This window comes from Festucalex cinctus, chromosome 19 (genome assembly GCF_051991245.1).
Source record: "Festucalex cinctus isolate MCC-2025b chromosome 19, RoL_Fcin_1.0, whole genome shotgun sequence".
Taxonomy (NCBI): Eukaryota; Metazoa; Chordata; class Actinopteri; order Syngnathiformes; family Syngnathidae; genus Festucalex; species Festucalex cinctus.
The window spans coordinates 15,139,736-15,162,113 of NC_135429.1; the positions used below are offsets into that span (position 1 = coordinate 15,139,736).

The window sequence follows — 22,378 nt, forward strand, 5'->3', positions numbered from 1 at the left end:
AATGCAGAAAATATTTGAACGGTGTCATGAAATCCTACAGAATAGCGAAACGACACAACATAATGGTTTTCTAAAATGTCTAATGTAATAAAAAAAAAATCAATAATGTAACTAAATTTAATGTAATCATCAGTCATCTTTTTTGACCACATATATATATAAAACACACAAGGAAGTTGTCTTCACATTCACCGTCACAATCTGTTGAAAATACATAAAAATAACGACGACCAACAGAGGGAGACAGAAGTCGAAACCTGGGAGTTCGCAAATTTCTGAGATGAAAAAAGAAAACAGGAAGCGGAGGAGGAGGAAAAAAACAAGGTTCAAACTACAGTATGCTTCTTAAAAGGGGGGCGCAGAATGAACCTGGAAAAAAATGCTACGCTAATCACTTTGCATTTCAGCCTTTGGCCCGCCTACCAAATGTTGTCAGTTGGGTTCGTGACTTATAAGAATAAGGAAGCTAGGGATTTGCTGTTAATATAATGTGATGACGAACAAATACTTTGCCTATCTTAGGTGAACCTAATGGAATGTGAACCATCAACCTGAACTACCACTACCAGTACCACAAAGAAAAGACGGTTTGATGCAATTGTGCACTCTATTTTGTTATGGTTGTTACATCACAATTGTGCAACTGTGTCGGAACACCATATATCACACAAAATAGTATATTACAAAATTGAGAATATGACTTTTGCATGTTTAACGTCTGATGAGTCACTCTCATCCTCCATGACAGACAGCCAACAGCTGCAACTGTGCATTCGCCTGTGCCAGTGTCTATTTATAAGATCCAGTCTCCTGGACAAACACGAATTAGAAATCCACCTACAGTATAATCTCATGAAAATGGACACATACACTGAAAAGTGTTAAAGGCTATTTTGTAACATCACGTCTAGTTTTCAAATGTGTTTCTTCCCTGATCTGTTGAATGAGCTGTGACCTAAGCTACATTGCAAGATGAAACCGCTTCACGTGTCGTCTGTGACGCATACTACTTTCTTTTTCTGGGCAAGAGTTGCCTCATACGTGTCTTTTCTATCATTGCTGTGTCTCTCAGCTGTACCTATGTGGTCTTAAATGATTACAGTTCATGCTATCTCTTAAAATATCAGGTTCAGAGTATACATGCCAATATTTCCTCCCCAAGACTCAAGACCGGTCTGCATTAGTGACTTATTCCACTGCTGACTTGGCATAAGAGGCACTACAATGTGTGATGAAACATGACTCTGTAGGGGTGAGCTGTATCGGGCAAAGGTGCCTGGAGCGGAACCCTTGGATAGCTTGACTGCTTTCAGAGCTGGAGCTGCAACAAGGAGGGTAAGCAGCTGAGTATTTACAAAGGAAGAAACTACCGACAACTCAGTCAGTTGGAATATTTGTGCCTTCCATTTGTTTTGGCGTGGGTAATGATGTCGAACCAACAAACGGACCATCGGAAATCACCAGCCAACAAGAACATCAAGAAGCTTCGGGCCATCAGCAAAGTGTGTGGCCTGGCGAAAAGCTGGCAGCAGTGGATATCAGAGAATGAGAAGAAGAAGGCTGCAGAGCCTTGTGGATGGTTTCCATGGCAGAGCGACTCAACAGAAGAACCCCAAAAGACTTGGATCCCGAAGAGATCCATCCCTAGCCAGAAGATAGAGGATTCTCCGTGTCACGTGGTTGCTTCTAAAGATGTATCTGACCTACCGAATTTGCCTGATAGAACCACGGTTGAAGATGCAAACAACTTGGAGGTACCAATGATTTCCACTTCCATCAAGATGAAGCTGGTGATGAAGACAACTACCAGTGGGCCGCAAGACAGAAGTGCGGGAGTTAAGCTACTGACAAAGAGTCCTGAGATAGGAGGATCGGGTGAGGACGCAGACCGTTTGCTTGAGACAAAATGCTCCCCTACTCGCCACAGAAAATTTTCCGATGTGGTCTTATCACTGCCCCAAAACGGGGTGCAGGTGGAAAATGAGCAGATGCCTGGAACAGAAGATGGGCCAGAGGAACAGATTCTTGTTGCTGGAAAAGATGGGCCAGAGGAACAGATTCTTAGTGCTGGAAAAGATGGGCCAGAGGAACAGATTTTTGTTGCTGGAAAAGATGGGCCAGAGGAACAGACTTTTGTTGCTGGAAAAGATGGGCCAGAGGAACAGATTTTTGTTGCTGGAAAAGATGGGCCAGAGGAACAGATTCTTGTTGCTGGAAAAGATGGGCCAGAGGAACAGATTATTGGTGCTGGAAAAGATGGGCCAGAGGAACAGATTTTTGTTGCTGGAAAAGATGGGCCAGAGGAACAGATTATTGGTGTTGGAAAAGATGGGCCAGAGGAACAGATTCTTGTTGCTGGAAAAGATGGGCCAGAGGAACAGATTATTGGTGCTGGAAAAGATGGGCCAGAGGAACAGATTATTGGTGTTGGAAAAGATGGGCCAGAGGAACAGATTCTTGTTGCTGGAAAAGATGGGCCAGAGGAACAGATTATTGGTGTTGGAAAAGATGGGCCAGAGGAACAGATTCTTGTTGCTGGAAAAGATGGGCCAGAGGAACAGATTCTTGGTGCTGATCTAAAGGAGGATAGTGAACTTTCTCGACTAGAAAGAGAAAAACTAAACATAGACAATGAAGCATCCCTAAGTAGCTCAGCAAAAGTCTGTAACGGAGAGTCACCGGTGAAAATCAAAAGGCCGCAAATCCTAACGTGAGTAAAAGATCTTTGCAGGTCTTGTGTTAGTAAAGATAGTTCAATACATGAATGTACCTGACTCAAATTAATGAGGTGGTACTCGAGAATCCAGGTCCAGAAAGTAAAAACCCTGCCACAGGCACTTCGACTCAACTGTTGAGTAGAAGCAGGGTTATTACTTTCTGGACCTGGTTTCCCCAACCCTGGTGGTAGTAACTCCGTCAGCTCAACTAAAATATTGGAATGGTCATTGGTGGTACTACACTCACACATCCTGCCCTCAGCACCTTTTCAAATCACCGTCATCTGATTGGCTGACAGGAAGGCCACTGCACTCCATTTCCTGTTTTTAAGCTAGCGAGACAGCCGGCTGCCGCTAAGTCATAAAAATACAGTATGTATATACGATACACATATATTGTGTTTTACAACAATTCTTTACCATATTTACTATTTAATTTGAACCGATGTATGAAGTGAAGCTTGTGGACACAAAAGGGTAACGACAAGCCACCATTGCTTGCTAAAATGTTGATCACAAATTTCGCTATTTCATCCATTCACACTTGTGAAATTGTAAATATGGTTAGGAATTGTTGTCAAACAGTTTATACCATATGTGTAATGTATAAATTGTATTTTTATGACCTGATGGCGGGCGGCTGTGTCTCGCTGTGTTTCTGTGAATTTGATGGGCCAAAATTTGCTACGTCGTCACATCGCGCAACTGCGATTCGCATTTTGAATCGTCACAATACCAGTGGCCGAGACTTGCCCACTCGTGAAATATTGTGACAGAATCCCTCACACTTCTAATTCAGTTCATTTGATCACACCCCAATTGGTTTGACATCTGTTGTAATGGAGACGGGGACCAAGCCGTTCTGGAACCTGTTATGGAAACACTATAACACTGAGATTAGCATGGCAATAATCCCAAACTGGTGTTAGCATTTTGCCGGGACTACAAGAATAAAGAACTTGACTTTGACATGGATACCCTTAACACTAGAGCTAAATCTTCACAACAAACTCACAGTAATAGAATTACTAAAAACAAAAAAACAAAAATGTCTACCATTGAAACACTTGATACCCACAAGGGGCCCTGAGCCACAAATGTTGTTTCCTTTCTTGGCTGACAATCTGTCTTTTTCATGTCTGCTTTAACATTTAACTGGAGGTATAAATACGAAGAAGCTAGTAGAAATAAGAAGACTCTGGTCTAGTGGTGTAATTTAGCTTCCTGTGGTATTACATAAAGCATGTAATCATGTGATCTTACATCCTTTTCAGGTCTGGAAAGGAAGCGGTTGATGCCAATAAGATCAATGCTCTCTCCAAGAAATACAGCCCTGTTGGGAATCTCAAGAGCCGCTGGCAAAACTGGGCCTCGGAACACACCGATAACCAGAAACTAAACCCTTTCAGTGAATACTTTGACTACGAATACTCCATGTCACTCCGCCTCCGAAAAGGTCAAGATGGATACGGTCGCCCCAAGGAGGGTACCAAAACAGCAGAGAGAGCCAAACGCGCCGAGAAACACATCCACGGAGAGATCGCCGATATGTGTTACGTGATCAGAACGATGGCCGATCCGGATCAAGACGGAAAGACACGAGTTACATTCGGAGAACTGTTTGACAGATATGTTCGCATCTCTGATAAGGTGGTGGGGATTCTAATGAGAGCGCGAAAACATGGGAAGCTCCACTTTGAAGGGGAAATGCTGTGGCAAGGACAGGACGATGGGGTGATCATCACTCTGCTGGTGTGATAGCACTGAATCAGTGATGTAAGTTGTGTTAAACTGAAGAATAATTCATACAAACATCGCTTGTCCTCATCAGAATCACAAGTGAACTGATGCCCAATCACAATTGGCTAACTTTCTTTAGCCAAAATAAACCTTCTCTACCTCAACAAAATGCCCCAATGTCATTTTAGGATCATCCCAAAGCATGATGCAAAAGTGACAATCCAAATCAGAATTTCCATTGTGTAATTGTCTTCTATGTTTGCTCGTCAACCCGGTCCCTTGTGTTTACCTAAAAGCTCCCTCAGACTTATGTAGGTGTTCCTCAGTAGGGGTGTGCTAAAAAAAAATAGATACGGCAATATATCGTTGCCTCATTACAATACACGTATCGATACGCAGGCGTCAGAATCGATATTGCTCGTTTACTTTAAATAGACAGTTAACGCTTGCCTTTGCAGCTTGCATTGTACCTAAAAAATAAAAACCAGCACCGTCTTTGAAGTTAATTGCCTTCAATTAATGCAAAAATAGCTCACCAGTGATTGGACACTGTGTCTTGCTAAGATAAATGAAAGCAGAGGAAGAATATCAACATTTATTTACTTATAAACTTAACATGGCACGTGTCTTAATGTACCAATTTTCCGATATTTTGTTTAAAAACGAAATAGAATGTGCTACATGAAAAAATGCTGTTTTTATTTCCCCAAATATTTCAAATGAGCATATTTTAGAGCTGTAATTTTAATACTTTGGTATTTTTGCTCATATCGGCTCATGCCTATTAATAAATGTTCCCGGTGTGTCTGTGAAAGCTGCTCCCTGCTCTGCACACATTTTAGACCAGGCATGCCGCTAGGTGGTAAACCAGAAGAGTTACTAACAAAAATATTTTTGCCAGTCAGCATAACAAACATATCCTTTAGGTATACATATATATCAGGATATGTATCGCCTTGAAGATCAAGTATTGGGGTACATATGTATCGCGATACGTATCGTATCGTGACCCCTGTATCGTGATACGTATCGTATCGTGAGGTTGGCGGCAATACCCAGCCCTATTCCTCAGTGTCTCATCAGTCCCTTGTTTTCAACTTTCCTGGTTTCTTTCTGTCTTTGTCATTTCATTGTTTGTGTTAGCGTTAGCAATCGCTAGCTGTTTCTTTTCTTATGACTTATTCTTAATGGTAATTTATCTAGCTATCTTTCTACACAGTTACACAAATAAATCCAGGTACTTTTTTTCTTTTTTTTGAAAATTGATCTCTTTTACTGTACCACAACATCCACCAAATCAGTCACGGTTATGCAACACGTGATGACAAAATCTGCACAAATCTATCTACACAGTTACACAAATAAATAAAGGTACTTGTTTTTTTTGTTTTTGTTTTTTTTTTTTGAAAAATTATCTCTTTTACTGTACCACCACACCCACCAAATCAGTACCGATTATGCAACATGTGATGACAAAATCTGCACATTGTCTACAGTATTCAAAGTGAAACCGACTCCTCAGGTTTCTGTTATTTGCAATTCCGTACACAACACAGTCATATTGCACTAACTAAAAAAAAATGTGTATATGTAATATACAGTGTTGTACACTAATACTCTATTCAGTAGGCTAAATTGTACATCAAGTGGGCAAGAGTTATAAAAACTTTCACTTGAGCAATTAGCAAATTATCATCATAATACCATTTCAAACTTAATTACACAATTCTGCATTATATTAACATTGGGCGTTAGCCTAGCGGCACTATTGAAAGTTAGAACTGTGATTTTGCAACCGCCACCCAAAAGCATCTGAGTGACAATTACAGCAACAAGTGACAAGAAAAGCTGCAGCTCATCAAATGAATGTCACAGCGCCAATTTTACAGGATGAGCTGAGCCTCCACAACTGTTTTATATATTTAAATATTAATTACGAATTTAACTAGGGAACAATTTGAGAAAAAAAAATCTGTTTCACAATTTTGTTTTTCCTAGCACACCGAGTTTTTTTTTTTTTTCCCCTCATCAGCTTACCTATAGCTGTAGCAAGACTGCAATGAATTCACATCTGTGTGGTATCTTGCTTGTGCAATTACAACTGAGACTGTTCGGTGACGCAGTTATCTGGCGTTCTTGATGAATGGATGGATGTTATTGCGCTATCGCCAGGAACTTAGAGACCGGCAACCAGCATGAGATTTTAAGCGAGACTGGCGGGCCGAAGTCTCTCAAGATCTCCCCTGCAGCCACATTGACGAAGTTTGATCTTGTGCATCATATAAAACATATTTAATAGCATTAACTTTTCTTTTTTTTTTTTTTTTGCTCTTTTCTTTTTAGGAGGGGATTGATTTAGATCATTTGGAAAACAACCATTGTGGAGCACGTGAGAAAATCTCAAACAAAAATATATTAAAAATAAAAATCTAAAAATATGAATACTAAAACAATGATATAATGTAATGTAATATAATGTGTAATAACCTTATTTATTGATTGAATTTTTATTATTTTTTATTTTATTATTATTATTATTATTATTATTATTATTATTATTATTATTATTAATTCAATCTCTAGGCAAGGCAAGGCAAGGCAAGTTTATTTATATAGCACATTTCATACACAAGGCAACTCAATGTGCTTTACACGAGGAAAGACAACACATAAGCATCAAAAAACAATAGTTAACATTAAAAATAAATAAATAAATAAAATAAAAAATAAAAAAATAAAAAAATAAAAATAGGTTACAAACTAACAATCTTAAAACATTATTCAACAAACTTTAAAAAATTTAACATAAAAAAGTTTAAAATGATAATGATAAAAATAAAAATAAAAATAAAAATAAAAATAATAATTAAAAAAAACACTGAATTAATGCTGTTTAAAAGTCCCTAATCAAAGGTATAAGAAAAAAGCAAAGTTTTGAACCTGGATTTAAAAGCATTTACACTCGGGGCTGACTTCACTTCTGTTGGTAGCCTATTCCATCTGTGTGCAGCATAATAGCTAAATGCAGCTTCACCATGTTTGCTTCGAACTCTGGGTTCCACTAGTTGGCCCAAGTCTGTCGATCTCAGAGCCCTGCTGGGCTTGTACTCAATCAGCATTTCTTGGATATATTCAGGACCCAAACCATTTAGTGATTTATAGACGAGTAGCAGAACTTTAAAATCGATTCTACAGCTGACAGTGTAATAACCTTATTTATTGATTGACTGAATTTTTATTTTTTATTTTATTTTTATTACTATTATTATTAATTCAATCTCTGGCGTAATAACCTTATTTATTGATTGATTGAATTTTTATTTTTTATTTTACTTTTATTACTATTATTATTAATTAAATCTCTGGTGTAATAACCTTATTTATTGATTGATTGAATTATTTTTTTTTATTTTATCTGTTCTTATTGCTGCTGGACATGTACATTTTCCCAGAGGGAGCCATTTCAAAGGGATCAATAAAGTCAAGTCTAAGTCTAAGTCTAAGTCTATATAAATAAAATATACATGGGTTGGGAGCTTGGGATGTTATCAGTTAACTATTGTTCATCAATACCCGGCAGAACACAACTGAACTGTGCAATCGTGAAAAAAAATAATAATAAAAGTTGGCAAAACACACCTGAACACTACCTACAGTATAACAAATCCATTCTGCATAATTTTCTAATTGAACCATCAACAACGTGGCATGAAGCTATTTTATAACAATACAGTACATACAAGGCAAATCAGACCTAAAGTGTATCAATCAATACCACATTTAAAAGTCACACAAAAAATGCAGGTAGGGCAGGTTCTACATGTGTTAACAGATCAGAGGATAAGGTTTTAAATAAAACATACCCAAAACATGTTTTGTTTTGTTTTGTTTTGTTTTTAAGCCGTAAGGACCTCCCCCTTTCTGTATAAATTCGAACCAAACGACACAAATTCAGTTTCACCTGACAGACTCATGTTGCAGCTTCCTTACAGGAAATGCAGACTTAATCTGAAGGTTTAATCGAAAACTCTCTTTTTTCAGCTTTGCTGGTGTAAAGGCAAGCAACAGGTAAGGCTGACGTGCCCATCTGATGTTAGTAATGATTTATTAAGTATTTTTCCACTATTTATTTTTTTTTGTTTCCACAGAATGTTTTTCCTCGTCTTTTTCGTTCTCCTCTCAACAGTTTTTGCTGATGGTAAATTTGCACGTTGACACTGGATGACAAACTAATATTGTTTTACCAGATGCTCTTCAATCAAGAATTTGTGTATGTAATTTTTTTATTTTTTATTTTTTGCAGAAATGCCTGGCGCCCAACGCTACTCGTACTCCAAACAGGTTGGCTCTGGCTCAGGACAGTCATATGTTATTAACGGCAAGGGGAGGATCACAGGAATACGAATGTGGGAGGCATATAACAACTACATCTATGGGTGAATAAGTCATTCATCTTCAATATCATCACAGTACAGTGTAAAATAAGTAAATGAAAAGTTTGGTTTATCAGTACAAATTTGATGGGGAACAAAATAATAATAATACAGTATATATATCGCAATATATCGTTACGCTCTCCGTTGCGATAAATTATCGATACACTGACGGTTGATATCGATGTCATGTGTCCAGTTGTGCAGTGTTATGTTATAAATGTTTATGCACATTAATTTGTCTCATTTTACAATGTTTACAGTTAAAAGACTAAGAGGCAGTGAGGCACTATGCAGAACTTTGTAACATTGTACAAAGTTTTGACATTGAATATATGCATAATTAGACAATTTCCTTTTTATGGGCATTTGTTGGCTTTTTCAGTCACATATTGTGATTTTTTTGACAATATATCAAAAATCGTAGATATCGTGTATAGGGATATTATCGATATCGTGAGCCAAATATCTTCACAGTATCGAAACGTGGTTTACCCATATTGTCCCACCCCTAGTATACAGAGTGAATAATATGAAGGAATAAAGATTATTATTATATTTTTAAAACCCTGTTTTCGAAAATCTTTATAATTTAGTAGTTTTTTTAATTTTTTAATTTTATTTTTTTTTATTTCTTTACTTTGCTCTTAAATCTGTTTAACTCTGTTTGTAACGACTTTTACATTTTTCACTTTTTTGTGAAGCATATTAAGTTACATTGTGTTTGTAATGCAATATAAATCCGTGATTTTATTAATTAAATAATTAATTAATTACTTTATTATTATTATTATTATTATTACTACCCCTAGTGACTGCATAGGTACTGGTAAACGTTGAAACAATCTGATTTTGTTGTTGTTATTATTTCTTATTAAGCCCCCCGTACAATGTGTTGCTTGTTGTTGTGCAACCAGCCAAGCAGATAAAAACTAAAATCACTTGGATAGCATAGGGCAATGTTAGTACTTATTATATTACTTAATTATATTACTTAATATTACTTTTATAATATATATTTTTTTTTTTGGGGGGGGGGTGTTCTATGAGGCGGTGCCTGAAGAGGGCGAAGAAAATCACGAAAGACTCCAGTCATCCAGCACATGGACACTTTACCCTCATGCCCTCTGGAAGGCGTTACAGGAGCCTCCGGACTAAGACCACTAGATATCAGAATAGCTACTTCCCTACTGTTGTTAGACTCCTGAACACTGTCTCCTGATCATAATTGCACTACTGTAAATAAATATCTGTAAATACTGTAGAGACAGTCATATACAATTATTTAGCTGTTTATCAATATTATATACATATTCATATCCTGCCATAATGTGTACATACTAAATCGATCTTATTTTTAAAATATATAATTTACTCTTGCTAAAGGACTTCTGGATGGATGCAAACGGCATTTCGTTGTTCTGAACTTGTGACAGTGCAATGACAATAAAGTTGAATTCTATTCTATTCTATTCTACTATGAACTTTTTGATTAGTTTCATGAATATATTCAAGTTTGTTTATTTTATCTTCACCAGCCTCCAGCTTCGGTATGACTACACGTGGACCCGTGTGATGGGCTTCCAGAGAGGTCAAGTGCAGGAGATGCTATTGTTTGACAAAGAGACCATCGTGCAGATCTCAGGAAAATACTCACACTATATTCATTCTCTGAAGTTCTCGACCAACCTCGGCCGTTCCCTATCCGCGGGTCAGCCTTGGGGGCATTCGTTCAACATGTACGGCAATAATGAGAAGGCTGAGCTGCGATTCGTCAGTGGCAGGTTCCACGGTGGCATCACCTCCGTTGGGGCGCACTGGGTTGTTGTTTCCCAAACGTATTTGGAAAAGGGCGAATAATTGTGGTTCACCTTTTATCTGCTTTTGACATATAAAATGTTTTGCTGATGATTGTATTCCTTAATTAAAACTGTCCATAGTGAATATGTGAAATAGTTATGTGATTAGCGACCTTTTTTTTTTTTTTTCTTTTTTAGCTTTTTCATGTCCAGGCTTTATTTGTCATTTTTGTCATATTTTTATTTTTTTCTTTTCCATGCTGTTTGAAGGCCAATAAATTTCCATTAAATATCTATCAATCAAAGACTGAAAACTTGAAAAAAAAATGCATTGTGTGTATTTTTTCAATTAATAAAGTGTACGTGCTGTCATTTATGTTTTGAAATACAATGATTTCAGTCTAACGGTTAATGCTGGGTTAAAAGTAAACCAAATTGGCTGAAATAGCTAACCAGCTCTGGGCCCAAAAGAGAATTGGGCTGAGAATTTGAGTCAGTATGTTGAGAGATGGTCAGATCATGCAAAGTAAAACGGGCCCAAAGTTTTCAGGTTGTGATGTCGTGCAGAATGTACAGGCAGGGCAGGTCCTGCATGTCAACAAAGAGTTAAAACATACCTGAGATATTTGTTTAGAAGCAAGTCCCTCCTCCGCCCATTTGCATCTCGACATCCACTTGCAGGAAGCGCCGGTATAAAAGATTGCTCCTCTAAAAAAAACAGCCAGAAATGAACTGGCATTCACAGTTTAACCTGATGGACTTCATGCTAGGACTTCCTTAAAAACACTTCATCTGTAAGATTGATCAAAAACTGTAGATTTCTATCTGCATTCCTGGGGGAAAAAAAGAAAGAAAAAAAAAAGGAACTAGTTTCCTGAAGGTGACCTCCGATCACAGAGTATATCACCAAAAAAAACAAAACAGGTAAGGCGATATCTGCTCAACCAATATCAGTAATTATTATTATTTATTTTTTTTCCCCACTTTTTTTAATGTTTGTTTTCACAGAATGATTTTACTGGTCTTCATTGCGTTTCTCGCAATAACTGCTTTGGCTGACGGTAAATCTGCACATTTTAACATTGGAATAACGAATGCAGTATTTTTCTTACTTTACCAAAAATTGTTATAAAGTATATCTACCTAATATTGTTAAAAAAAAAAAAAAAAAAAAAACTTCCTGTGTGTATTTTTGGCAGACCCGACTGATGCTCAGGACTACTCATTCTCCCCTCATGTGGGTTCAGGACGGGGCCTCTCATATGCCATCACCGGCAAGGGGAGGATTACGGGCGTGCGAGTATGGGAGGCCTATAACAACTACATCTACGGGTGAATAATTTGTATTAAATATCATTCATTGCAGTGCGGTAAAACAAATTTAAATAAAGTCTGTTTTTGGAGTTTGAAAAAAAAAAAAAGAGATATATACTGTATTGTTTTATTGTCTGTTATTTCATGATGCATTGTTTTCATTGGGCAGCGGTTTCATTAATCCCACTAAGGGGCATGCATCCATCCATCCATCCATCCATTTTCTTGACCGCTTATTCCTCACAAGGGTCACGGGGGGTGCTGGCGCCTATCTCAGCTGGCTCTGGGCAGTAGGCGGGGGACACCCTGGACTGGTTGCCAGCCAATCGCAGGGCACACAGAGACGAACAACCATCCACACTCACACGCACACCTAGGGACAATTCGGAGCGCCCAATTAACCTGCCATGCATGTCTTTGGAATGTGGGAGGAGACCGGAGTACCCGGAGAAGACCCACGCGGGCACGGGGAGAACATGCAAACTCCACCCAGGAAGGTCCGAGCCTGGACTCGAACCGGAGACCTCAGAACTAGGAAGCGGACGTGCTAACCACTCGACTACCGTGCCGCCCAGGGGCATGCATGAAATACTAAAATATACATGAACCAGGGACGACGCTACACCGGGGCAAAGTGGGGCAATAGCCATGTCACAAATCTGTGTAGTCCCAGTTAAGAGAGGAAAAAAAAAATCCTGACGCCATCATTAATTTGAACCCCTTGATGAGGGCAGTGCAATATTGTTTTGTTACTTTTTTTTTTTCTGCTACTGCTACTGCTATTTGTCTATGTAGCGTTATACCATGTAAATATTTTTCAAGCTTGTTTGTTTTATCTTCATCAGCCTCCAGCTTCGCTATGGCTACACCTGGAACAGACCAATAGGATACCAGTATGGCCGAGTCCAGGAGATAAACTTGTTTGACGACGAGGCCATTGTGGAACTCTCCGGAAAATATGCACACTTCATTCAGTCTCTGGTGTTCACTACCAACCTGGGCCGTTGCCTGTACGCGGGTCAGCCTCGGGGGCACTCGTTCAACATGTACCCCAACGCGGAGAAGGCTGAACTGCGATTCATCAGCGGCAGGTTCCACGGCGCCATCACCTCCATCGGGGCGCACTGGGCCGTTGTTTCAAAACCTAATGGAACAAATCACAAATACGTGTAGTGCACCCATCATCTGAATTGGACATATTTATTTGTGACTCATTTGCTCCCAAAGTTGTATTTATGCGTTTTTTTTATGGGTTTTTTAGAGCATACAGAAGGCTTTGATGCAGCCTCTGAACTGAAGAGAATGCTTGAAGCAATGGTAGTTATTACAAAAACGGCCATCAAGTGGCAGCAGAGTATAAGAGATCAACCCGGTCCATGTTGCAACAAGCTCTTTTCCCCACTGTTTTAAACAGATTTGTGAATAATGATGAAACTTCGCTGTATTCTAATGTTAATTGCTGCAAAACGGAAACAGATAGAAATATACTTTTTTTTCGTGACTCTAATCTTTCTTTTACTAGGTTCCATGTTCCACAATAGTCTGTGGGCCTTGCAAAATCAGTCAAAATCCAGTAAAACAGCCGGGAGCAAAGGGGGTTGCTTCAGTAAAAATGGCTGGGAGTGAATGAGTTAATTTCTTAATTTGAATAAACTATTTTAACTGTTTGGCACCTTAATTAAATATCTGTCCATAGTGAATATGTGAAATGGACTTTTTTTTTTTTTTTTACTTTGTCAGTTTTTTCATACTCAGGCTTCATTTGTCAAGTTTTGCAATAATTTTGTTCCCTTCATGCTGCCTTGAATGTCAATAAGTTGCCATTAAACAATTATTAGCAATCAAAGATGGAAAACTTGTGTCATTTATTGTAAAAAAAAATACTAAATACTTTGATATCAGTCTCATTAAGTGCATACACTGACGTAATTAGTTAGCAGATTGTACAGTATGGTTGTAAAAATAAATTAAACACGCTTCCATTTCAAAATAAACCTAAAATGCACTACGACCTTTACAGATAAGCTATTTGACCTTTCTAATCTTGTGAGTAAACCAGTCGTGCTGTCCCATGCTTAGGGACTTTTTGCTCAACTTGGTGTTCTCTAAATAGGAGCCGAACAGCAAAATTCACAACCAGTGCATTTCCTGGTTCAAATTACAATTGGTATTTAAAATAGTCACCTTCAAGATTCATCTTATTTGCATTTTGACACCATGAGAACAAAAGTGACGTAAGTCACAACTGAGTCAAAAGTACCTCACCATTGTGAGTTTCAAAAACAAAATATTCATCAGAAGGAAGTAGCCACTGAGTCTAGTATCAGAAAATGTCATCAGAAGGTTGCAAATGAGATACAGAGAGATTGAAAAGGGGCACAAAAAGGCCTAAAAGGTCCTTGGAAATTTCATGTATCAAGCACCTTGTTACAGAATAGCATATTGCGCAAAAAAGGAATGAAATATTAAGTAGTTGGTCCTGCATTAAAAACAATTGAGAAGATCAAATTAAATTAATTTGTAAAGGCTATAGTGGGTTTAGCCGGTTCATGTAAAAAGTACACAAATATCCCTAAATGTTTGTGATTTTTCTACAGTATATTTAGTAAAATATGTACTTTGCATTCTACAATGGTTTAGATCAGGAGTGTCAAACATACGGATCAGGCCGGCAAAGGGCCCGCGAGATGATTTTGTAAAGTAAAAAAAAAAAAATTGTAATGTTGAACTAATTAATTAAAATATATCAAATTTGTAATTTCACAAGCAGTCCTCAGATGAGCAATGCAACTTGTACGGGGGAATCGTCCTGGATGTCATTATTTTACACACAACTTAAAGTTACGGTTTGTTTAATTATTATTATTATTATTATTATTATTATTATCATTTTAAATCTTATACCGACATAAACACGCTAAATACGAAACAAATTCAATAACTGGCAACACAAATAGAAATTATTATTAGCGTTCTTATAACGTCATTAACTGCGACACGCAATGCATTCTGGGAAAAATATATATGCGAAACAGGTCAATTTAACACATCCGGAACATATACCTGCAAAGTGTTGCCTAGTTCCATTTGCATTTGTGTGTGGTTTTTTTTGGGGGTTTTTTTGGAACAACATCATTACAATTGAGCTCCATAATTTAGGGCTGGTCCACAAATCTGCGTATAAATTACGGCAATTGGTTTTGAAGTTATATATCGTTATTTTACCTATGCGGCCCACTTGGTAATGCTAACATGAGTTTGACACCCCTGGTTTCGATCTTATTTGACAGACAGAACTTTTTGTGTTAGAATATGTTGCTGTCAATCCTGCTTTGCCCCACTGTCTAATGGTGTTCCACAGGGTTCAATTTTGCTGCCACTGCAGTTTCATTATATTTGCTGCTCCTGGGTTCCTTGTTAACAAAGCGTGGTATGTTCTTCCACTGATATATGGATGGCAGTCAGATCTATACCTCACTATGTCCCATATTAAGGCAAGTTTGTCATGTATGGAAGAAATTAAGGCCTGGGTGGCACTGAATTTCGATGAATTTGGAGCCCTTGGTTATGGTACAATGGGACGGTTATGAAATGTGTCATTGCTCTGTCACATTATTATTTGCCAAATAGTTTTTTTTTTATTATTATTATTTTTGCAGCAGACACTTTCTTCCCCAGTATAACCAATTAAAAACTTTCAATAAATTATTTGATCTTCATTGAAATATGTTTTGTTTTCTCCTCCAACACACAACTGCTTGCATATTTACTGTACACACGTTGTACTAAAAACTTGTTTCAGGGCTGTTCGACCACATGCAAAGGAAACAATGACAATAAGTCACTTACCACACCCAGAATGATCACAGATCTATTCTCTATCAACACGCAACATCAACGACGGTGGCGGACCAGTAAAACAACGAATTGTTTCCTTGGCATTGCTTCAACGAGGATATCGTCTTTATCTCTAATCTGCATGCCCAAGAACGTATTTATAAAGCTTGCTCTCATCATACAATCGAAAGAGTTGGAGCTGCGCATGCTGATCTTTGAGGGCGGAAATCTGTGAGTAGAGTTCTTTTTCTTTCTTTTTGACATGGAATTACCATTATTATTGATTTAATATATGAGATTGTCTTATATGCTACGTTCTATTGTGATTTCTAACTAGGTAAATGCCAGTTGCCGTGTGACCCAAGAAAGCAGGCAGGTAATAACTGTGCTTAAATAATGCACATTAAATGTAACAATTATTTAAATTGTATATATTTAAAGTATTTTTTTTTTCTTTTTATTACCAGAATGCATAAAATCGTGATCTCCAGTGTTGCTATGTTCACCATTTTTTGTTTTGGTAAGTTATGATTATACTAATTAGTTTTTATTTGTGAATTAAGCAGTATGGGTTTGACATGTTGACAGGTGGATTTTTAGAAAAGAACGATGAAGTCAGATTTTCACTTTTAGAAATATCTCACAGCTTAACAAGCAATTTGAAATGATTTGTCCGAAATGATTATTTGGTGTTGTCGTAAGAAGTCATTATAACATTTTGTTAAAAAAAAAAAAAAAAAAAAAAAAAAAAACACTACTTGTTCAATCTTCACATCATAATGTGCACTTAAAAAAAACACTTGATCATTTATTTGAGCATGTTGTGAATGCTTTGGCACATTCATGAAAATGATTATAAGTATATAATCATTCTCATACAGGATCATAAATTGTCATGTTGATCAAAATATATTATAATTGGTCTTTGTTGAATTTTCTTACACAAAAGGTTTTTTTTTTTCCCCCCCAGGTGAATATTGACTTTCTCGAACAAATGGAAACATGTGAAGCATTAGATTAATCAATGATCATTGTACCATTATACACATTATACCAATACATTTTGAAAATGAAATGGAAACATGTTACGATTTATTACTATGCCTGCAGTGCAAGAGGTTCGACATTTTTTTTCCCATAGTGCAACGGCTTATTGACTTGCACCCACAAGTAATACTTTAACCCCCCGTGGTTTGATGGGAAAATATGCTGTGTTTGTAGCATTTAGCCTACAAGACCCGCGTGTTCGAATGTTCACGCAAGTATTTGCAAGTACGTCCAAGCAGGTTTGAACGTATTCGTGCGAACATACTTGCCTGTGAAAAATGTTTACTCCACATTCCGTTCCACGCTTCCCTACTTTCGTACAAATTCTCCCTTAAAAATTTATATTGTAAATGTGTTATTCTAAAAAAAAAAAAAAAAAAAAAAAAAAAAATCAGAATCGCTCCACTTATTTCAATATGTTTTGTTTTTTCCCCCCATTGCAGGCCAGGCTGAGCAGTACGCCTTCTCGCAGCCTGTAGGTTCTGGTGGCGGTGAGTCATTCTCTCTCAGTGGAGACGGGGCCATAACAGCTGTCAGGTTATGGGAAATTTATAACCAACGCGTCAGCGGGTAATTGTTCAACAAATACAATCTGATTGAGCAATTTGGTTATTGTTATTGTAAGAAGCACGATAATTTAACTAACATATATATATTTTTTTGTCTCCATCAGGATCCAGTTCCGCTATGGTTTTACCTGGTCACCTATGATTGGACAGGAAATTGGAGTGGCCAAGGAGCTTGAGTTGTTCAAGGATGAAGCCATTGTGCAGATTTCTGGAAAATACACAAGACACCTTGAATCACTTGAGTTCATCACCAATAAGTTCCGAAAACTGCAAGCAGGGCAGCCCAGCGGCAATTCCTTCAACATGTATGCCCCCAGCAAAGAGACTCAGCTGCTCCTCGTCAGTGGCCAAATTAGAGGAAACGTTATCACCTTCTTTGGGGCACATTGGGGTACACCTCAATATTCTATATAATTTTAATGTAACTTTTCTTCAACTTTGTTTTTTAAAACTTAATTCAAGAAGTCTTTTTTTTTTTTTTTTTTTTACCTTGATTGAAAGCATTATCAGTAGTAGACTTGCACAAATTTTTTTTATTTGTACATACTTGATTTTGGAAATTTTATTTTTGGCTTGAGCCACTGAAAGATGATTATGGAGATTTTGAATATTTTCTCTCTTGTGCCTATAGAATTGTGAAAAATAAAAGATTGCTTTATTATTTTTTCTTTTTTTTTCCGTTAGATGATGTATGTTTGTTGTATGTATTTATAATGCTCAGACCTAGATATAATTTTCATTCAAAATGTGTTAGGCTGGACGAGAGTAGGGTTCTACAATAAGGTCCCTGTGGGCACCAGTTAGCCCAAAGGACCATATCAGTAGCCCTCTTTTGCAATGGCTCAACAGGACATTGTGATTTTCTAGGAATGTTGCAGAAGTGAGAACAATGAAAAATGTGAACACTGGATTAGCTCAACAGGCCATTGTGATTTTCTAGGAATGTTGTAGAGGTGAGAAAAATTAAAATCTGAACACTGGGACAGATTAAAAAATAAAAGCATAGTGTTACCTATTCAGATTTATTTGTGTCCTAATCAATGAGTTCTTATAAATTAATATAATTAATTGTAGAATAATATTATTAAAGGTAATTTGAGCATTTTTTAACATGTAGATTCTCCACAACATTGTCCAGACAAGCACAGTTTATTTTTATTTATTTTTTTTTCGTTTTTTTTAAACATTTGATATATGCATTTAAGTATATTTTTTCCTACCTGCAAACTGCATTTGAAGTTTGTTTTCAACACTCAAAATGTTAATATGACAAATAGGCAATAAACCCTAAATAAAAAAAAAAAAAAAAAAAAAAAAAATATATATATATATATATATATATATATATATATATATATATATATATATATATATATATATATACAGTATATATATATATATATATATATATATATATATATATATATATATATATATATATATATATATATATATATATATATATATATATATATATATATAGAATATTTCATTATAATATAAAACAGATTGTACAAGAAAGAAACATTATTGACAGGACTGTCTCAGAAAATTTAAATATGGTGAATTGTAAATAAGCAAAAATGCCATACATTCTGGATTCATTACAAATCAACTGAAATATTGCAAGCCTTTTATTATTTTAATATTGCTGATTATGGCTTACAGCTTAAGAAAAATAAAATAGCCTATCTCAAAATATTACAATATTTTCTCAGACTAAGTAAAAAAAAAAAAAGAGCCATAATCAGCAATATTAAAACAATAAAAGGCTTGCAATATTTCAGTTGACTTGTAATTTATCCAGAATGGATGGCATTTTTGCTTATTTAATTGCATGACAGAAAATAATGGACTTTATCACAATATTCTAATTTTCTGAGACAGTCCTGTATGTGCAGTACGATTCGCTGGCTAAAATATGAATGTTTATTTTTCTGTATGCTTTAATGCTCTTTTATGCTCAACTCAAAGCCAGATTTTCAAGACTCACAGCATTTCCCTGTGAGTGCACTAGTATGATTCCTCTATTTGCCAATCTTAAGACTGTCTTGTTTAAGTTTGACTGATTAAACAGGCTTTCCTTAACGGTAAATATATATGTGTGTGTATATATATATATATATATATATATATATATGTGTGTGTGTGTGTGTGTGTGTGTGTGTGTTCTGACGTGACTAACCCCACTGGTGTAGCTACAATAGGGGATTTAAAAAATACCTACGTATTTGCTGACATAGTGTTAAAGAATTCAAGGATAACGAAAGTTAAAAACAAAGGACATGCATGGCGACGGCCAATCCTTGACTATTACTAACCAAAAAAATAAATAAAGTTGTGAAAAATCACGATTGTTGTCATTCGGTTTTAAATGTCCCTTTGAATTACGACCGCACGCCTCTGCACTGAATTCAAAGGGAATGGGAGCCATTTGATTGGCTAGGACCCATCTGCGCGCTCTCCCACAACAAAATGTAAATGCAACAAAAATGTAAATGCCCTTCTATCCGTGCTAGTTGGGCAAAATACCAAAAGGAAGAAAACGGTGCACTGAGACTGCCTCTAAAACTTAACTCCATCCGTTGTCTTTGCGCCAGCTGTTGGAGCATATTCAAAAGAACAATCAACAGTAAAACATATTTTTGAGAATTGTGTGGGTAGGAATGATGTTTTAAAACTCACTATCTTGAGTAGTGCTTACGTAACAACTTTGTGTTCTGTGTTGTGATTGTGCATGATGCACCACATGCATGTCTTGTTTTTATAGGCATGTTTTGACATTACAGCAGTAGCTATTATATAAATGATCCCACTGTTACATAACAGTTGTAGCCAGAGCTTTTTGAAAGATACGTATCCCTTGTTAAAGGCCACACTGAAAATAAAAATGAAAAAAAGAGTGCCAAAAAGACACACACAACCTGCATTGGACATATGTGTACTGTTCGCTCATTGCTTGAGGCAGAGCAGAAATACTCCTGAATAATCCTGCCCGTCAAGGGCCAGGTACATCATCAGAATTGATGGAATTTAAGATGGACCTGCCTATTGTTGCACAGTAAGCTACTGCATCTCCAGCAGCAGATGACAACAAAAATGTCTACAATAGTGACAGCAAGAATAACATTAAACAACCATCAGTGGGTTTACAGGACTTGGTGGTTGTTTGTCTATATATGCACTGTGATTGACCCACGACCATTTCAGGGCGTACCCACTGTACCCTGCTTCTTGGCCAATTAAGTCGAGTACGATATGTCCGCGCATGCGTAAAAACAAACATTGGTATTATTATTAAAAAAAAAAAACAACTCCCTCGCCAACATGGCAGGTTAATTTAGTTTACAATAAGGGGAAATTGTATTAATTTAATTTAATATTAATCCAGTAAAGTCAACATATTCTTTTGGTACTTTTCCATAACCGTTAGACATATGACTAACGTGATGGTCAGGCTAACGTCTGCTAGCTAACATCACTACTCGCCAACACATCATGAACGCACATTAATTAATATGCATGGTGCTTATTATACCCACCTAAAGGGACGGAAATACTGGCATTCAAACATGGTAGGTTAATTTTATTTTATATTAACGTGAATTACCTCATTTTGATCCAGTGACGGCATAAAATGTTCTTCTGGTTATTAATTAAAAGCTTGAGACATATGGTGTGACGGTCAGGCTAATGTTTGCTAGCTAACCTCACTCATTAAACAACACACAGACAGAATAACAATAACATTTTAATAAATAAACCCATAATAAGTACATTATTAACAACAATATTTTATTTTATATCCAATATCAAAGTACATTTATTATCAGAGTAGGCTACTCCGAATCCAGCTTTAGTTCTGCGTTGTCAGACTAGTAAACTACATTTCCCGTTATCCTTTGAGGCGCGGCAGCAGCAGCTGTGCTCTCCAGCTTGCCCGCAGCAATGAAATGATAACACGTTAGAACAAGGTAGAATGAGAAAGCATTGACTTTCGCATTTTCTCCAGCTCTTCTGCGAGTGATGCCCTCATCGGTGGAGTGACGTCATGGCTGTCGAAGGTAAGATGACATTATGTTCAAAATGTTTTTGTTCCTTGTGTGTGGAAAAAATAATAATAATAAACAAGGGGAAACAGTTAAAAGTCACGGCGATGACAAGGGAAGGATGAGCTGCGTGTCCAGACTTAGATCGGGTCAACTGTGAATGCGCGTGATTGGGTAATGGTTTGCGAGCCTTTTTCCTCTTTCCGCATCACTGTGCCGGTAATCTCGTCATGACAGCGCACATCACTCGCACGGAGCAATGTTCGTGTGCACGCGCTTTCTCTATTGTCGATTGTGCGCGTGATCGTTTTGCCGAGTGACACGACACAGGTCTGCGACCAGCAAGCAGCGTGGGGTTTGTTTTGCACAATCATCTCCTTTGGAGGATCGCTGGGAGTAGATTTTGTTTGGAAAGGACCCGCTTTGTCTTGTGATGCAACTCTACTTGCACCGTGTGTGTGAACACTTCCCCAAGACTGGTCCATCTCATCCTGCAGCAGGTGGTGTGACATGTGGATCGTCTTCCCTGTACCTGAGGGTAAATAGCAACTAAAGGTGCCACCGTAAGAGAACTGGATGTGAGAGAATCTTCTGGATTGTTAGTGGTTTGCAATGCTCGGCAGGTCTCCTCACCTTATTGGAGGCATCTTGTGGATCCAGAATCCCATGAGAGGTATGTCATCTGTATCTCAGCTCAAACTCTTTTCCTGACTTGTACTCGTTTTTGTCCTGGTTGTACGCCCGTGCTTGTATGACTGGAATGAGACTCAACCACTCTTGCATACCTTTCCACCACAACTGGTTAAGGACAATGTCCCTGTTTGAGAAGAACTTGACAGTCTTGTTCCTCCTCAAAGACATGATGACGTATAC

The 22,378-nt window shown here is 37.2% G+C and overlaps 5 protein-coding genes and 1 long non-coding RNA gene across 11 annotated transcripts in view; 5 read left to right on the forward strand and 1 right to left on the reverse strand.

Annotated features, from left to right (window-relative positions):
- The first annotated feature begins 1,427 nt into the window (after nucleotides 1-1,427).
- abrab (actin binding Rho activating protein b) lies at nucleotides 1,428-4,497 on the forward strand. Its single transcript, XM_077507647.1, has 3 exons — nucleotides 1,428-1,992; nucleotides 2,536-2,710; nucleotides 3,992-4,497. Exons 1-3 carry the CDS (start codon nucleotides 1,428-1,430, stop codon nucleotides 4,473-4,475), a joined length of 1,224 nt encoding a protein of 407 aa, XP_077363773.1. The 3' UTR covers nucleotides 4,476-4,497.
- A 3,891-nt stretch (nucleotides 4,498-8,388) lies between these two features.
- LOC144007983 (zymogen granule membrane protein 16-like) lies at nucleotides 8,389-11,061 on the forward strand. Its single transcript, XM_077507988.1, has 4 exons — nucleotides 8,389-8,525; nucleotides 8,606-8,655; nucleotides 8,761-8,893; nucleotides 10,429-11,061. The coding sequence occupies exons 2-4, from the start codon at nucleotides 8,607-8,609 to the stop codon at nucleotides 10,748-10,750; spliced, it is 504 nt and encodes a 167-aa protein (XP_077364114.1). The 5' UTR covers nucleotides 8,389-8,525; nucleotide 8,606; the 3' UTR covers nucleotides 10,751-11,061.
- A 278-nt stretch (nucleotides 11,062-11,339) lies between these two features.
- Nucleotides 11,340-13,849, forward strand: LOC144007506 (zymogen granule membrane protein 16-like). 2 transcript variants are annotated; one of them, XM_077507225.1, is made up of 4 exons: nucleotides 11,340-11,613; nucleotides 11,698-11,750; nucleotides 11,889-12,021; nucleotides 12,849-13,849. In XM_077507225.1, exons 2-4 carry the CDS (start codon nucleotides 11,699-11,701, stop codon nucleotides 13,174-13,176), a joined length of 513 nt encoding a protein of 170 aa, XP_077363351.1. In that variant the 5' UTR covers nucleotides 11,340-11,613; nucleotide 11,698; the 3' UTR covers nucleotides 13,177-13,849. The 2 variants fall into 2 exon arrangements, with proteins under 2 accessions (XP_077363351.1, XP_077363352.1); XM_077507226.1 differs by lacking the exon at nucleotides 11,340-11,613 and having other exon boundaries at nucleotides 11,630-11,750.
- A 2,121-nt stretch (nucleotides 13,850-15,970) lies between these two features.
- Nucleotides 15,971-18,477, forward strand: LOC144007941 (zymogen granule membrane protein 16-like). Of its 2 annotated transcripts, none has more exons than XM_077507936.1 (5): nucleotides 15,971-16,071; nucleotides 16,178-16,216; nucleotides 16,308-16,360; nucleotides 17,331-17,457; nucleotides 17,561-18,477. In XM_077507936.1, the coding sequence occupies exons 3-5, from the start codon at nucleotides 16,309-16,311 to the stop codon at nucleotides 17,868-17,870; spliced, it is 489 nt and encodes a 162-aa protein (XP_077364062.1). In that variant the 5' UTR covers nucleotides 15,971-16,071; nucleotides 16,178-16,216; nucleotide 16,308; the 3' UTR covers nucleotides 17,871-18,477. The 2 variants fall into 2 exon arrangements, with proteins under 2 accessions (XP_077364062.1, XP_077364063.1); XM_077507937.1 differs by having other exon boundaries at nucleotides 16,029-16,071; nucleotides 16,178-16,212.
- A 2,378-nt stretch (nucleotides 18,478-20,855) lies between these two features.
- samd12 (sterile alpha motif domain containing 12) overlaps nucleotides 20,856-22,378 on the forward strand; it is an 87,129-nt gene continuing 85,606 nt past the window's right edge. Inside the window, exons 1-3 of one of the 4 annotated variants that reach the window (XM_077508048.1) lie at nucleotides 20,856-21,031; nucleotides 21,469-21,520; nucleotides 22,003-22,178. In XM_077508048.1, coding sequence (XP_077364174.1) covers nucleotides 22,118-22,178 — 61 coding nt within the window. In that variant the 5' untranslated portion in view covers nucleotides 20,856-21,031; nucleotides 21,469-21,520; nucleotides 22,003-22,117. Of the gene's footprint in view, nucleotides 21,032-21,352; nucleotides 21,521-21,649; nucleotides 22,179-22,378 lie in introns of those variants that run through there. The other 3 variants (XM_077508050.1, XM_077508049.1, XM_077508047.1) reach the window with 3 other exon arrangements.
- Nucleotides 21,231-22,255, reverse strand: LOC144008016 (uncharacterized). The gene is made up of 2 exons (XR_013280530.1): nucleotides 22,139-22,255; nucleotides 21,231-22,054 (listed from the first exon to the last, which is right to left on the reverse strand). It is a non-coding gene; the product is annotated as an uncharacterized LOC144008016 (long non-coding RNA).

What these genes read in the sequence shown, in the direction of transcription:
- LOC144007941 (XM_077507936.1), top strand. Translation starts at nt 16,309, where the DNA reads ATGCATAAAATCGTGATCTCCAGTGTTGCTATGTTCACCATTTTTTGT. An exon ending in GTTCACCATTTTTTGTTTTG is followed by an intron (nt 16,361 to 17,330) that starts GTAAGTTATGAT and finishes CCCCCATTGCAG; the next exon opens with GCCAGGCTGAGCAGTACGCC. An exon ending in TATAACCAACGCGTCAGCGG is followed by an intron (nt 17,458 to 17,560) that starts GTAATTGTTCAA and finishes TGTCTCCATCAG; the next exon opens with GATCCAGTTCCGCTATGGTT.
- LOC144007506 (XM_077507225.1), top strand. Translation starts at nt 11,699, where the DNA reads ATGATTTTACTGGTCTTCATTGCGTTTCTCGCAATAACTGCTTTGGCT. An exon ending in AATAACTGCTTTGGCTGACG is followed by an intron (nt 11,751 to 11,888) that starts GTAAATCTGCAC and finishes TATTTTTGGCAG; the next exon opens with ACCCGACTGATGCTCAGGAC. An exon ending in TATAACAACTACATCTACGG is followed by an intron (nt 12,022 to 12,848) that starts GTGAATAATTTG and finishes TATCTTCATCAG; the next exon opens with CCTCCAGCTTCGCTATGGCT.
- LOC144007983 (XM_077507988.1), top strand. Translation starts at nt 8,607, where the DNA reads ATGTTTTTCCTCGTCTTTTTCGTTCTCCTCTCAACAGTTTTTGCTGAT. An exon ending in CTCAACAGTTTTTGCTGATG is followed by an intron (nt 8,656 to 8,760) that starts GTAAATTTGCAC and finishes TATTTTTTGCAG; the next exon opens with AAATGCCTGGCGCCCAACGC. An exon ending in TATAACAACTACATCTATGG is followed by an intron (nt 8,894 to 10,428) that starts GTGAATAAGTCA and finishes TATCTTCACCAG; the next exon opens with CCTCCAGCTTCGGTATGACT.
- abrab (XM_077507647.1), top strand. Translation starts at nt 1,428, where the DNA reads ATGTCGAACCAACAAACGGACCATCGGAAATCACCAGCCAACAAGAAC. An exon ending in GGTGGAAAATGAGCAGATGC is followed by an intron (nt 1,993 to 2,535) that starts CTGGAACAGAAG and finishes AGATTCTTGTTG; the next exon opens with CTGGAAAAGATGGGCCAGAG. An exon ending in AAAAGGCCGCAAATCCTAAC is followed by an intron (nt 2,711 to 3,991) that starts GTGAGTAAAAGA and finishes CATCCTTTTCAG; the next exon opens with GTCTGGAAAGGAAGCGGTTG.